Source organism: Saccopteryx leptura, chromosome 1 (assembly GCF_036850995.1).
Source record: "Saccopteryx leptura isolate mSacLep1 chromosome 1, mSacLep1_pri_phased_curated, whole genome shotgun sequence".
Taxonomy (NCBI): Eukaryota; Metazoa; Chordata; class Mammalia; order Chiroptera; family Emballonuridae; genus Saccopteryx; species Saccopteryx leptura.
In genome coordinates this window covers 75,412,885-75,428,432 of record NC_089503.1, presented here as the reverse complement: position 1 = coordinate 75,428,432, position 15,548 = coordinate 75,412,885, and the positions used below count along the sequence as shown (strand labels likewise).

Sequence of the window (15,548 nt, the reverse complement as noted above, 5' to 3'; positions counted from 1 at the left end):
AATGTATATTAATCAGCATAATTTCAATAGTTGCAAATCCTTTAAACATAAGTCAGAAGCAAGACAAGTATCGATACATAGCATTATTATTAGTCAACACTGTTCTGGATATTTCAACCAATATATTTAGAAAGAGAAAAAATTAATTATAAAAATGTCAATGTTGCTATTATTTTCTAAAACTGATTATTTAGCTAGACGTATAATAATAATTCACTTAGCTATCTAGTTATCTAAACACTCAAATCTTACTGATTTTCATATAAAAATGCTACAATTACTACTGTGAGGCTTATATTCATGAAAACACAATATGGAAATAGCCAGAATATATGGGGGGGAATCTAATGAAAGGGCAATAGCCTGAAACAGGTTTCAAGCATATCAGTAAAACAAATAATGAAATAAAAATATAGTGTATTTATCTATGTAGCTTTCTAAGTATCTATTTATCTATGTATCTATCCATGTACCTTTGTATGTCTGTCTGTCTATCTATCCATCCAACAATCTCAAATGCTAAATATTAGATTCACTTGTATCTGGAGCAACAAGAAATTTAGGCTTCTGCCAAAAATAAATGCAGACACCACTTGAAGAAGCAGTGCCCCAGATTGCAGTGTAGATGCCATGGATGGGAAGTTCTCTGTCCCACCATTTAGGGGATGAACAAAGCTCAGTTGGAATCTGAGTCAGAAGCGTCCCCTGATGAAGATGAACTGGACTCGCTGGTCTTAGACTCACATTCTTCATCCTCATCTCCGCTGCTCCAGTCTGAGGAAGTACTTCCTTCGGCCTTTCTCCCATCTTCCTTATTTTCTTCTGATTCCAGTGAAGAATGAAAATGGCCCCCAATAGGCTCCGATGATTCTGTCTCTGGAGCCTGTAGCCCCTGCACCTGTGCAAGCCCCTTTTGCAGAGGCCTTGCTGATGGAGACGGCACATCTGTCCTGATGATCTTGGGGTCTGGGCCTCCATTCATGTTCATGTTCTTACGCTTAGTGTAGGTTCTCTCTCTGTAAGCCGCGTAGTCTTCAGGAGACAGACCCTTGAGCCAGTGATCCAGGTCCACCTTGTACTGTTTCTGCAGCTCCTCGGCTTGCTTCCTATAGCACTCCTTCTGGCTCCGCGGGACGTGCTGCCAGCGTCTGCCAATCTCCACCATGCGCTCCCTCGGGGGCAGGCCTTGCAGCTCCCTACTCTGCCACAAATCCTGGTGGAACTTGTGGTACTCGTTCATTGGGGGCTTCTGGGGCTCTCCAGGGAATTCTATCTTCTCAGAAAAAGAGTTTCCTGGAGGAGACTTCACATCCACATTTTCCTGAAACTTCTTTTGGGTTTTGGCTGGGCTCCTTTTGGGAACAACAGAGTTCCTGGAGTTCTGGACTAGGTCAGGGTGGTCCTTCCTAAACTGAACCAATTTCTCCTCAAATACCTGTTTTTCCTTCTGGAAATCTCTACTGTACTTCAGCTTCATCTGCTCCGGGGGAGCCTTGTATTTCTCCGACAGGACCTTGGTCAGCTTCTGGTTACTGAGTTTGGGGTGCATTTGCGAGTACAGGAGCCGATTCTCGTTGAAAAAGCGGAGGTAAGCGGTGAGGGGCTTCTTAGGAAAGTCCGGATGTTTCTTGCGATTTTTGCTTTTGTAGGGATTTCTAACACGTTCTTTAGCTTCCCGGACTAATTCTGTCAAAGTGCGAACCTTTCTTATCTTTTTAGAGATCTCTAACCATTTGAGTTTGCACATTTCTCCAGAATAATCTTTAAACGCTACTTTTTCCCAGTCCATATATGACTGGGTTGTTTTGAAGGTGTGGCTATCATTGGATGGAAGGTTGTTCTCCATGAGGTTCAGTAATATCACAATATCTTCTTTGTGCCATTGGGCTTGGCCATTAGTCAAAGCCATTTCACTTACAAGGTCCCAGTTATGCAGACACCACAACAGAAACTGCCATGTCTTTACTCTTAAGACTTAGCAAGTGAACTGTTTTGGAAGTTTTGCAGTGTGGTTGATTCTGTATTTCTGAGGAGAAATGAACGAGAAAATCACAACCTACTTGGGATATGTCCCACATGGAATTAAATTGCCTTAATAAGATAAATTAAAAATTGCCTACCTCTGAAGTGAGATTTATGTTTACTTTTCATATGCTACATTTTCACTCTTCAAAATCATCATATCATCTTTCATTCTATCCTGCCTTTTGCCAAATCTCACCAGGGCCTGACTTAAATAGAGCAACGATTACTCAAGGCTTGATGTAAGAAAAAAGCCCCGGGAGAAGAGCAGAAAAAAAGGAATAAAAATGCTGAAAATATTGAAAATGCTCTCCAGTGCCTTGAGCATGGGCACCTTTTAAATACAGCTCACGTGCCCATGACAAAAGGTACAATCTAGAAATGAAATGAAACAAGCTAAGAAGACATGCATTACACTGGGGTCTTTTTTAATAAGTGAATCTTGAACCTGGAGTAAATGACTAATTTATAGATTATCTGGAATGCAGGGGAATAAATTACTTCTAATGAATCACATTGTTGTCCCCTTCAAATGTCAAAGATCAAATGAGAATTATGGAATATTTATATTTTTTATTTTGTAAATTTTTCTTCATATTTAAGGCTCTGTTACTTTTACTGTTCTACAACAGGGTTTTCCAATTAAGTTTTGCGTCTCATGCCAAATATAAAACTACACAAAATCTAGACCTTTCCCTCTAGATATCACAATTTGTATACACAAGGAACCTAAAATAAAATAATTATATTAATTTATAAATGTCAAACAATACCATTAAAATTTCATACAAGTAATCACATAATTTTTATTAATTAGCCAAATTACATTTTCTTAGGAAAATCTTCAGCCTGCTGACAGGAAAATTAAATTTTTCTTTTTTTTTTTGAAGAAAAGAAATAAAAACTTATCTACCTAAATGTTGTGCTCACCTGATGATTGTGTAATTGGTCTCATCGGTGATTGTAGGAACACCCTCCCAATCAGGTCAGGGGTTCTATGGTCTCTGGGCTCTCAGTAGCAAAAGGCAACTGTACCCTGAGTTTTCTGCAGTCCAGCCAACTCAAAGCCCTCCAAGCAGAATGAAGTCTGTCTTTAGAGAGGCCCCTTATATAAGGATCCCTGAAGCTCCACCCTGGTGAGGTTTCGGGAAGGGGGAGGACCAATGGAAGGGTGTCCGTCCTTCACATCCTTGACTAGATTAATTCCCTTTGGAATCTCCAGAAATAACTTATTTAACCCCACCCCCTTTTGCTGGCTCATCTTGGCATTGATATTTATTTATTTATTTAGGCATTGCGTTTTAAACAACATCCACATGGCAAATTTTGTCTGAGTTTCTGTGTCCCACATTCTACTCCCATTTCTGCTCCATTTGACCTTATTTTAACATAATATTTGAATTTAGGCCTTTCCCTTGAGTGCTAATTTCAATCTTTCCTTGCTTAGAATCTGAAATTCTCTCATCTTCAGAATAGCTATTTAAATAGTTTTCGTCCTGCTCAATTTCTCCTCGGTGTTTAGAGGTTAAGATGGCGTTTGCGATCAAATGTAAATAACTATATTTAGTTCTGTGTTTAGAGAGCAAGGAAATGTAAAAAATATGCAGGTGATTTGGTGAAAGCAATATGATGAAACTCAAACTGGCTATCAGGATATCATGACTGAAATGATAACTTTGTTTTTTACAATGTCATCAGGTCACATACATTTTTTTAAAATCCATTTTCCACCTCTATTTTAAAATTTTATTACTAAGTAAGTTTCCAACAAGTAACTTATTATCAGAATATATCCAATAATGTTATATTATCAAGACAATCTAAATTAATAATACGCTTCAATGGTTAGATTATAATGTAGTATGTAGACACAAGTTAATTTTGGATTGTTCAACTGATTCATATACATAGACACAGCTAAAATTTGTACAGGGAAATTTCTGGAGGTCTAAACTTCTTATGTTTATCTATGGTAATAACTTTTTGGTGTGAGTTTTTAAAATTATCTCTTTTTAATTTAACTAATATATTGTTTTATCTATTTTTTTACATTGATTAATATTTTTGGTAATGAGAAAGAACTGATTCAAAAAAGCTATTTTTATAAAAATATACTGCTGGATACATACCTTTAAAATAACTCAGATAGTTTTGTGGATATTTATGGTTATAAATATTCTTTGGATGTGATTTAATTACCTTAAAAATACTTAACTAAATCAATATTGTATACTTATGCTTATAATTCTTAAATATGAATATTTTAACATATTTTTTTATTAAAATTATGACCTTCCATTTACAATAAAAAAAAGGCACATATGCAAACTATCCTCTAAAACAGTGGTTCCCAACCCCCGGGCCAGTACCGGTCCGTGGGCCATTTGGTACCGGTCTGCAGAGAAAAAATAAATAACTTACATTATTTCTGTTTTATTTATATTTAAGTCTGAATGATGTTTTACTTTTAAAAAATGACCAGATTCCCTCTGTTACATTCGTCAAGACTCACTGTTGACGCTTGTCTTGGTCATGTGATACATTTATCCATCCCGCCCTACAGGCCGGTCCATGAAAATATTTTCTTACATTAAACCAGTCCATGGCCCAAAAAAGGTTGGGGACCACTGCTCTAAAACACATAAACTATCATTATTAGACTGTGAAACTGGCCAATATTAAAAAACAATATTATCTAATATTGTTGAAAGTATAAAATGGGTACTATCATATATCATTGATATATTTGTTTGAGGTTAGCGGAGGATAGTTTGCAAATACACATTACCATATCTAAAAATATGCCTGCCTCTGACCCAGTAATTCTAGTTGTAGAAAAGACTTCTAAAGAACTTACTGGACGACACCTAGCATACAGGAAACCTTACTTTAATGATTTCTCCCCCAGCTACACATAATCTACACACAGTAGTCTTCTCCTCCTCAATTGCTTTGTTTTTCTCAGTTTCAGTTACTTGAAGTCAACCATGGTTGAAAAATACTAAATGGAAAATTTCATTAATAAATGTAGGTTCAATGCTGGACGTGGCCCTTCTCCTTCCCCAGTCCCCAGTGTCCTGGTCACAGATTCTGACTGTGGGACAAGAGATAGAGGGTCGTAGAACTGTAACTAAGGATTTATTAAGAAGAATGGAACTTAGTCACCAGATATTATCAAGGAGAAACAGCACAGAATGGTGCATACGCTTACCCCCTAACTCTTTCTGGTCTGCTAGCCTGCTTGCTTGCCATAGACAAAGAGTATTGCTTGAGCCATTGCCCAGGGTTTAGGTATAAAAATCACAGCCCTCCTCAACTGGGTGTGAGATTTCACTGACTGGCCCCCATCGCTGCTGCCCCGTATGTAAGTATTAAAGGCTACATTCGTTTCATCTGGTCCTCCTTGTGGTTTCTTTGGAACTTGCAACACTATCACACTGATTTTCCAGGTCTGGACCTCCTGCGTTACAATAAACAATTCCTAAGTCTTAAATGAGGTGTCATTCTGATAAAATCTAACACTGTTATTCTCTGTCCTTCCTGGGACATTAATCCTCTCATGGTCCAGAGCATCCATGGTGTATATTCTATCTGCTTGCTAGTCACTTAATAGCCGTCTTGGTTACCAGGTTTATTGTCATGGTACTCAAGTTTTTATGTTCAAGTAACACTCATTTTACTTAATAATGGCCCCAAAGTGCAAAAGTAGTTTAAACTTTATCACAGCTTTCTTTGTATAGGAGGAAAAAACAACAATATAGTATTTATAGGGTTTGGTACTATCTGAAATTTCAGACATCCCCTGGAGGGCTTGGAATATATTTCCCATAGGAAAGAGGAGAATACTGTACATAACATAGAGGGGGAAACTTTTTCTTTTCAGGAAAAACTATCCTTGGAATATTAGGACAGTCTTTTTTTTTTTTTTTTTCATTTTATTGGAGGATGTAGTGAATTAAGTTGTCGCCCCCCCCCCACCACCACCACCAAAGTTACCACCAAGTCCTAACATTCCCTACCTGTGATGAATGTGAACTTACTTGGAAATTAGGTCTTTGTAGTTTAAAGTAAGTTGAACACCTGAAGTTCAAATCAACCTGGATTTAGGGTTGGCCCTAAATCCAGTGACTTTTGACCTTATGAAGAGAATGGCAATAAGAGAGTTGAGACAGTGAGACATAAGGAAGAAGGCCTTGTAGAGACAGAAGTCTAGATTGGAGCCATAGGCAAGGAATGCCAGGAGCCACCAAGTGGAAGAGGCAAGGGAGGATCCTCCCCTAGAGCCTTTGGAGGGAGTATAACTCTGCCATACTTTGATATCAGACTTTTAGCCTGCAGAACTATGCAAGAATAAATTTCTATCCCTTAAAGCTACGTAGTGTGTGGCAATTTGTTACCACAGCCCTCAGAAACCAATAAAGATAGTGACCTAGATTGGGAGTAGCCAACTCTTAATTTTCTCCACCTTATTTCACTTGCTACACTTGGCACGCAGTCATAGGCAGCAACGTTGAGAGACTCCTGCCTCTAAAAATAATAAGAAAATAGCCACTGATATTAAGAAATGACTAAATGCATTACTATCTGTAGTCTGAGACCTATAGGTGAGTAGAAAGGACAGAAATATAAATGAATGTACTTGTAATAATAAGATCTTTGGCTCTAATAAAAGGATCTATATCTTACTCCTTTAGCAAACATTAGGGAACACATCACTGATATCTGGCTTTTTTCTTCTCACCATTCACCAGAAATTATCACCTGTGAAACCACAACTCAAAAATAAGTTGAGGATTATGGGGTACTACTTATCTACCTATTTTTTTTTCTGTTGTGATTCTCTATTCGGATGCTATGGAAAAATACTTTCAGTCAATCCTCTTCTGAAACACAGAATAATAGGATTAGACTTAAACTCATGTTTTTATCATTCCATTAACAGAGTTCAATCACATCTTTTATAAATGGATTATATAAAACAGTTTAATCTGGTCTGTCATAGTTAACTATCCTACTGTGAATGTAAATTGTAAAGATTATTTATTTTTAGAGGCATATGACAAAATATTAGTCTAATAAATTCACAATGTGTAGCAGTTTGACCTCTTTATTTCTTTTAAGTAGACTTTGGTTTTTAGAGCAATTTGAGGTGTGTAACATATTAAGCCCAAGTTACAGAGAGTTTCTATATATTTCCTTTGCTCATATCAACATTCTCCCCACTATTAACATCTGCAGGAGACTGATGGATTCATTACACTCAATGAACCTACATTGATACATCATTACAACCAGAGTCCATCAAGTTCACTCTTGACATTAGACATTTTAAGGGTTTGGACAAATATTTTAGGACATGTACCCATCATTCAGAATATTTTCACTGTCCTAAGAACCCTCTATGCTATACCTTATTTCTCCCTCCCTCCTAAATTCACACAGTCACTGACATTTTTAATGTCTCTGTAGTTTTGACATTTTCAGAATGTCATGAAGTGTCTATCATACAGTATGTCATCTTTACAGAATGGCTTTTTTCTTAAGCTTAATAATATGCCTTTAGGATTTCTATTTGTCTTTTCATGGCCTGATTGGTTTTTTTTTTTTTAAACCACTGAATTGTCTAATTAGGGCATCCCCAAACTACTGCCCATGGGCCACATGCGGCCCCCTGAGGCCATTTATCCGGCACCCTGCTGCACTTCCTGAAGGGGCACTTCTTTCATTGGTGGTCAGTGAGAGGAGCACTGTATGTGGCGGCCCTCCAACAGTCTGAGGGACAGTGAACTGGCCCCCTGTGTAAAAAGTTTGGGGACCCCTGGCTGATGAACCACAGCTGAATTATCCATTTACTGACTGAAAAACATCTTGGTCACTTCCAAGTTTTGGCAGTTGTGAATAAAGCTGCTATATACATCTGTGTGCAGGTTTATGTGTATACATAGTTGTTGGGTTTTTTTTTTTACTTTTTTTTTTTAGAAATACTAATGAGCTCGATAGCTGGATCATATGGTAAAATTCATGATTGAATTATGTTTAGTTTTGTAAGAAACAGCCAAAATGTCTTACAAACTGGCCGTACCATTTCAGATTCCCACCAGAATGCCTGAGTTTCTTTTCCTTTACATTCTCACCAACATTTGTTGTTAGTTTAAAATTTTTGCCATTCTAACAGGTAAGTAATGATATCTCATTATTAAATTTGTAATTCTCTAATGCAGCGGTTCTCAACCTGTGGGTTGCGACTCCAGCCGGGTCGCCTAAAGCCATCGAAAAATACATAATGCATATCAGGTATTTACATTCTGAATCATAACTGTAGCAAAATTACAGTTATGAAGTAGCCACCAAAATTATTTTTTAGTTTGGGGTCACCGCAACATGAGGAACTGTATCGCAACATGGGGTCACGGCATTAGAAAGGTTGAGAACCACTGCTCTAATGACATATGATAAACAGCTTTCATATGCTTATTTGGCAACTATATATAGAGTGGGGCAAAAGTAGGTTTATAGTTATGAGTATGCAAAACACAGTTTATTAGTGCATTTTTTAAAATTAATTTTAATGCAGTGACATTGATAAATCAGGGTACATATGTTCTGAGAAAACATCTCCAGATTATTTTGACATTTGATTATGTTGCATACCCCTCACCCAAAGTCAAATTGTCTTCTGTCACCTTCTAACTGGTTTTCTTTGTGCCCCTCCCCGGCCCCCACCCTCTCTCTCTCCTCCCCCCACCCTGTTACCCCCACACTCTTGTCCATGTCTCTGAGTCTCATTTTTATGTCCCACCTATGTATGGAATCATATAGTTCTTAGATTTTTCTGATTTACTTATTTCGCTCAGTATAATGTTATCAAGGTCCATCCATGTTGTTGTAAATGATTCGATGTCATCACTTCTTATGGCTGAGTGGTATTCCATAGTATATATTTATGTACCACTGCTTTTTAATCCACTCGTTCTCTGATGGACACTTGGGCTGTTTCCAGATCTTTGCTATTGTGAACAATGCTGCCATAAACATGGGGGTGCATTTCTTCTTTTCAAACAGTGCTACGGTGTTCTTGGGGTATATTCCTAACAGTGGTATAGCTGGGTCAAAAGGCAGTTCAATTTTTAATTTCTTGAGGAATCTCTATACTGTTCTCCACAGTGGCTGCACCAGTCTGCATTCCCACCAGCAGTGCAGGAGGGTTCCCTTTTCTCCACATTCTCGCCAGCACTTATTCTGTGTTGTTTTGTTGATGAGCGCCATTCTGACTGGTGTGAGGTGGTATCTCATTGTGGTTTTAACTTGCATTTCTCTAATGATTAGTGATGTTGAGCATTTTTTCATATGCCTGTTGGCCATCTGTATGTCCTCTTTGGAGAAGTGTCTATCATTTCTTTCGCCCATTTTTTGATTGGATTGTCTTCCTGGTGTTGAGATTTACAAGTTCTTTATAAATTTTGGTTATTAACCCCTTATCAGATGTACTGTCAAATATGTTCTCCCATTGTGTAGTTTGTCTTTTTATTCTGTTCTTATTGTCTTTGGCTGCACAAAAGCTTTTTAGTTTGATATAATCCCATTTGTTTATCCTGTCTTTTATTTCACTTGCCCGTTGTGATAAATCGGCAAATATATTGCTGCGAGAGATGTCTGAGAGCTAACTGCCTATGTTTTCTTCTAAGATGCTTATGGTTTTATGGCTTACATTTAAGTCTTTTATTCATTTTGAATTTATTTTTGTGAATGGTGTAAGTTGGTGGTCTAGTTTCATTTTTTTGCAGGTAGCTGTCCAATTTTCCCAACACCATTTGTTGAAGAGGCTGTCTTTACTCCAATGTATGCTCTTACCTCCTTTGTCAAATATCAGTTGTCCATACAAGTGTGGATTTATTTCTGGGTTCTCAGTTCTGTTCCATTGATCTATATGCCTGTTCTTATGCCAGTACCAGGCTGTTTTGAGTACAATGGCCTTGTAGTATAACTTGATATCCGGAAAAGTGATACCTCCCACTTTATTCTTCCTTTTCAAGATTGCTGAGGCTTTTCGTGTTCTCTTTTGGTTCCGTATAAATTTTTGGAATATGTGTTCTATATCTTTGAAATAAATCATTGGTATTTTAATCAGTATTGCATTGAATTTATAAATTGCTTTGGGTATATAGACATTTTAATGATGTTTATTCTTTCTAACCATAAGCACGGTATATGCTTCCACTTGTTTGTATCTTCCCTGATTTCTTTTATCAATGTTTTATAATTTTCCAAGTACAAGTATTAGTGTATTTTTATTTATTAATTATTGTATTATTTTCCATGCAAAACAGCTGTTGTCGGAAGCCAATCAGCGACTGCTGGCTGACAAGGTCACAGCAGGAGAAGATCAAAAACTGCTAATTGACAAAGTCACAGCAGAGAAGACCAATGGCTGCTGGTTGACAAAGTCACAGCAGAGAAGACCAATGGCTGCTGGTTGACAAAGTCACCACAGAGAAAAGGCACAACGATACTTCCCCCTTTGACCTTTTGAATTAATTTGGCCTTATATCCCCCCTTTTCTGAGTGTGTGCTATCATTTATGGCACAGGGATAATATTGTAGTACCGTGCTTTCCCTGTAGATTCATAGTAATTTCTTTGGAAATGAGACAGAGGGTGTGAGTTCCACAGAAAAGCCTGTAAGCCCCTTTGCCTGGGCTCATAGACATAAGAGGCTGGCTATGATATCCCTTGAGAAGGGTTAAGTTTGTAGGAGAATTCCTTCTTATTAATCATGTTAGAAAAAATAGATTGTGACTTATGAATAGGTAGGAAATAGTAACTATACACAGAAGCACCTTTCAGCCTTCACTTAATTCATTACTTTACTTCCCTAGCCTTTTCATGTGGTAAAGAAACTTTCCTTTCCTCTTGCATACCCCACCTGCAGGTGGTGGAACACTCTGAGAAAAATAAAGTTAAAACTTAACTAGTATATGAATATAGTAGATAAATAAAATTTGACTAGACAATAGGATCTTAGGTAAGGTAGAGTTATTAATCAGTACTGACCTTTTAGAAGTTTGTACCAATATTGTTATTGCTGTTCAAGTTATTGTATAACTGTACTTTGAATGACTTACCACCTGATTTATAGCTTATAGAAATGAATTAACTGTTACCTAGAAATATGTAACCATAGTGAAACAGAAACAATAATTAATCAATGTATTCTGAATACCATGTAATCGTAACTTAGTGTGTGTGTATAAAAATAAAGCTAGACCAGCCATTGGGGGAGATGCCTGGCAGTAAATGCTAAAGAGAGAAAAAAAGAATTCGGCTCTCTCACTCGATTCGTGCCAACGTCGTCTCTTCCTGTGGGACCCCTGGATTCCCCCCGGGGCTGGACCCCGGCAAGCTGTAAACCTACTTTTGCCCAACCTTGTATATATAGTATATATATTTTTATTAGATTTATTAAAGTGATATTGGTCAATAGGGTAATATAGGTTTCAAGTGTCCATTTCTATGATACATAATCTGTACGTTGCAGGTGTGCCCACCACCCAAAGCCAAATCATCTTCCGTCATCATATATTTGACTCCCTTTACTCTTTAATAACCCCCTCGCAGTTCTCTGGTAGCCACCATAATGCCTTCTGTGTCTGTGAGTTTCAGTTTTATATCACACATATGAGTGAAATCATATAGTTCTTAGCTTTATCTGCTGACCTTTTTCAATTAGCATAATATATATTTTTTTTCTTTTCAGATTTTTTGCTCATTTTTCTAAACTAGGGTTGTTTGCTTAATTATTGTTGAGTTTTAAGGGTTCTTTGTCTATTTTACATAACATCCTTTATTAGATATGTCTTTTGCAAATATTTTCTCCGAGTCTGTGGCTTGTCTTCTCATTCTCTTGAGAGTGTCTTTCTCAGATTAGATTTATTTGTGCATGTTATTTTTGTTATTTAAAATTTTGTAAAAAATATTTGTAATTTTTCAATTTTTTTAAAATTTTATTTTTAAAAGGTAAATTGTTCTAGAAGTCCCCTTCTTATTCTCACACATATCATGAGTTAATGGGTGCCTGTCTGATCATTGCATCAAATTTATATCCATGGCTAACTTTTAGCAGTACTGGTATTGCCCTGAAATTTCTGTTAGCTGTGTGTCTGTCCTGTCTGTGTCCCTGTCCTGGCTATGCTATCCTAGGGATTGCCATGGCTAGGATGAACCGATTAGGATGGACACTCCTGTTGCCCCAGCCTGGCTCTGCAGAGTTCTGTCCCTTTGCCTTCTGTCTATGGATTCATTCTGTACCTTCCCCCTTAAATAAGATGGGACAAATGCAGGCCAGATGCTGCTCTCCTGTGTCTTTCTATCAACCTGGTAGAGCCACTGGACTTCCTTGGGGGGGTCTAGCAGCCAGTCATGGGGGTGGGCTTCCCAGAACCTCTCCATTGTCACCATGCTCTGGTAAAGGCTCCAAGAAAACTGTGTGTGTGGAATAGGGAATATAATGAAAATCTAGAAGATCTAGAGGCTCCTATTCTATCCCAGCACAGCATCATTTAATTAGGTATTAAAATTGAAAACAAAGAAACAAAAGAACTTCTTTGTTCATAGAGCTTAGAATCATATTGAATAACTTCTTTGATATTAGTCTTTGAATAAAGGAAATGTTCTAAGAAAGGCCGTCAGCTGGGAGGGGAGCCTAATGGAGGCTGCAGAGGGGCACCTGTCCCCCATCTCACAGGAGGGAGGGAGGCCTCTGCCTGGCCCGCTCCTGCAGGGTCCGCACCACCACGGCCACTCCCTGAGCAACAGCTTCCCAGACATGGGCTCCAGTGTCCTGTTGAGAAGCACAAACTGCAGATGACAAAACTGAGATTTGTAGGTTAGAGTGTTCCCATACTGCTGACCCTTCTCTTCCCTCACCCCCACACACAGTGTCCCGGGGCTTTCCCCAGAGCCTGGTTTCAGCTCTCAAGTTCCCAGACTCATTGGAAAAGACATCAGTTCAGGTCTCACAAGAACATTGTTGTCAGACAGCCCACCTTATGCTCAGCTGGGTGGCAGCAGTAGTTTCCAGCAAAAAGTTCAGAGAAAAGGTGAAATTTAAATCTGCACCTTTCCCTCCTCCCTGAGAGCCCCAGAGCCATGTCTCAGGTCCCCCTGCAGGGTTTCCGGGGGACAGGGGTGGGGCGGGGGGGGGGTGATGGCCTTATCACGGGACCTGATTTAGCTGGCAGGGCCTTGAACTCTGTGAGAGCTAGCCACGCCCCTTCCTTCAAACAAATCAGACACAAACACATTTTGCCAAATGGGCTTCTAATTACACATCCATCACTACCATTCTGTGAAATACAGAAAAACAAAAAATAAAATCACTTTAATCACATTAGTAGTAGAAATAATTATGAATATTTTAGGAATAATTTATATTTTCTTAATGAATAATATTTTTGTATTTCACTGAGGAAAAGTTGACGCTAGAAAAATTGGATAAGAACCAGGAGAAAAAAAGGCTTTCGGCTGTGTTTTGAGCTATTGTGGACCCTCCAGAGAGAGTAATTGTGCTTTTGGAATTAAAGATTATTTTAAAAAGTCAAGACTGTAGAAACTTATTAACATCATCCACTTGAGATATATTAGAAATGTATTGTGAAAGGTCTGGAGACCAGGTAATAATTTCCTTTTCTTACAAAATCTCAGCCTGTCCACAGCTGATGGGATGCATCCAGGTTTAAATCTCAAGTTTTGGCAGCATCCAGATATGAATTATTCACTTAAAATATATTCTTTTTTTTCTTGTTAACCGCCTTTATTCATTAGGACAACTTAAGTAGGCCAGCTTATAAATAAGCAATATACTACAAATGGCTCTTACTATATAATTCTTAGGATAAATATGTTTATACTTTGAACAGTCACATAGATACTGTAAAGATGGTGATTGTGCCACACTATTCGGTGTGACTTCTTGCTTTCACTCATGATTTCTTCAGTCTTTTTTTCCGTGGACCAAGGATTGTCTAAAAGCTTTGAATCTTCTATGTACGGGTCATCTCCTGGTAAAAGGTGGATATTCCCATCAGCTGTTCGTAATATGATTGGCGTTAATCTTTCCACCTCTTCTAATGCATGATCCAAACAAAATTTGTGCAAGTCAGAGAGAAAGGCAAAGTTTTTGAGCCTTCTTATTTCATAGAACTGTGGAGGCATCAACCTAATTTCTTTTGATGTGAAACTTGCAGTTGCCTCTGACGGAGATAACCACTGGTAGCCCATCACCTACACAAATTCTGGGAAGATAGGCGGCGGCTCACGCAGGCAGCACAGGAAGAAGGCCTTGTTGAAACGATGGCTGCTGCTGCTCAAGAACAGCGTGACCCAGCCGCTCCCGCTGTGCAGTGCCCAGATGTCGGGGGTGCAGTCGAAGTGCGCACAGAGGCGCAGGAAGTGGTGCGGTTCTTGGTGGATACATTCACGCCAGTTGTCCAGGCCCTCTGGCGGCGGGAGAGCGTGGCTCGGATCTGGAGCCTCGGCCAGCAAAATATATTCTTTCTTTGTCATTTTCTCCATTGCTGTGGGTTTCCATTTTGTCCCAGAGAGTTATAAACTAAGTAGTAATGGGCGACCACAGTGATTTTCAAAGAAGCTGGCTTGGTAGCAGGCACGGGGCTGGCAGAGGTGGGTGCCAAGGGAAAGCTTCTCCTAACGACGTGTACAAGGAGCACCTGGTTGGTTAGTTTGTTCACCTTTAACAAGATATTAAAAATATTTGTTAGGTCAAGGCCATGGCAGGACAAAGTAGCAAGTTTATAGCCAGAGTCTAATATTTGTGAGGGGTCAGGGCAAGAGTACAAATTGAGGGTCACGTACCACATGCCAAATATTTATAATATCTAACTATATCTTACAAAAAGTCAGTAAGATTTTTATCTTCCTGTTTTGACAAATATTGTACACCTTCACAGTGACATGAAGGCTGGGTTGACATTTGGAACTGGCAGGCGTTGTTTCTGGTGCTGGCCTGGTTCACTGGGGGAAAGCAAAAAGGGGCGGAGAAGCCCAGCAGCGCTGGTTCAGGCTGGAGGCTCCCGGAGGCAGGGAACTGCGGGACTTCGCCTATGGATTGGGTCAGGTGCTTCTGAAGACCAGAGAGGTGCTCTACTGCCTTGGTCCCAGGACACAGGCAACTCTTACCATCCATTGCTTATTTCTTTCTTTCTTTTTCTTTTTCTTTTTTTTTTTTTTTTTTTGTATTTTTCTGAAGCTGGAAATGGGGAGGCAGTCAGACAGACTCCCGCATGTGCCCGACCGGGATCCACCCGGCACGCCCACCAGGGGGCGATGCTCTGCCCCTCCGGGGCATCGCTCTGTCGCGACCAGAGCCACTCTAGCACCTGGGGCAGAGGCCAAGGAGCCATCCCCAGTGCCTGGGCCATCTTTTGCTCCAATGGAGCCTTGGCTGCGGGAGGGGAAGAGAGAGACAGAGAGGCAGGAGAGGGGGAGGGGTGGAGAAGCAAATGGGCGCCT

The 15,548-nt window shown here is 39.2% G+C and overlaps 1 protein-coding gene and 1 pseudogene across 1 annotated transcript; both read right to left on the bottom strand.

The window, feature by feature from the left end:
- Positions 1-676: 676 nt before the first annotated feature.
- UBTFL1 (upstream binding transcription factor like 1) lies at positions 677-1,909 on the bottom strand. The gene has a single exon (XM_066360102.1). It carries the CDS (start codon positions 1,907-1,909, stop codon positions 677-679), a length of 1,233 nt encoding a protein of 410 aa, XP_066216199.1.
- A 10,847-nt stretch (positions 1,910-12,756) lies between these two features.
- LOC136388071 (acyl-coenzyme A diphosphatase NUDT19-like) lies at positions 12,757-14,591 on the bottom strand (annotated as a pseudogene).
- Positions 14,592-15,548: the final 957 nt, after the last annotated feature.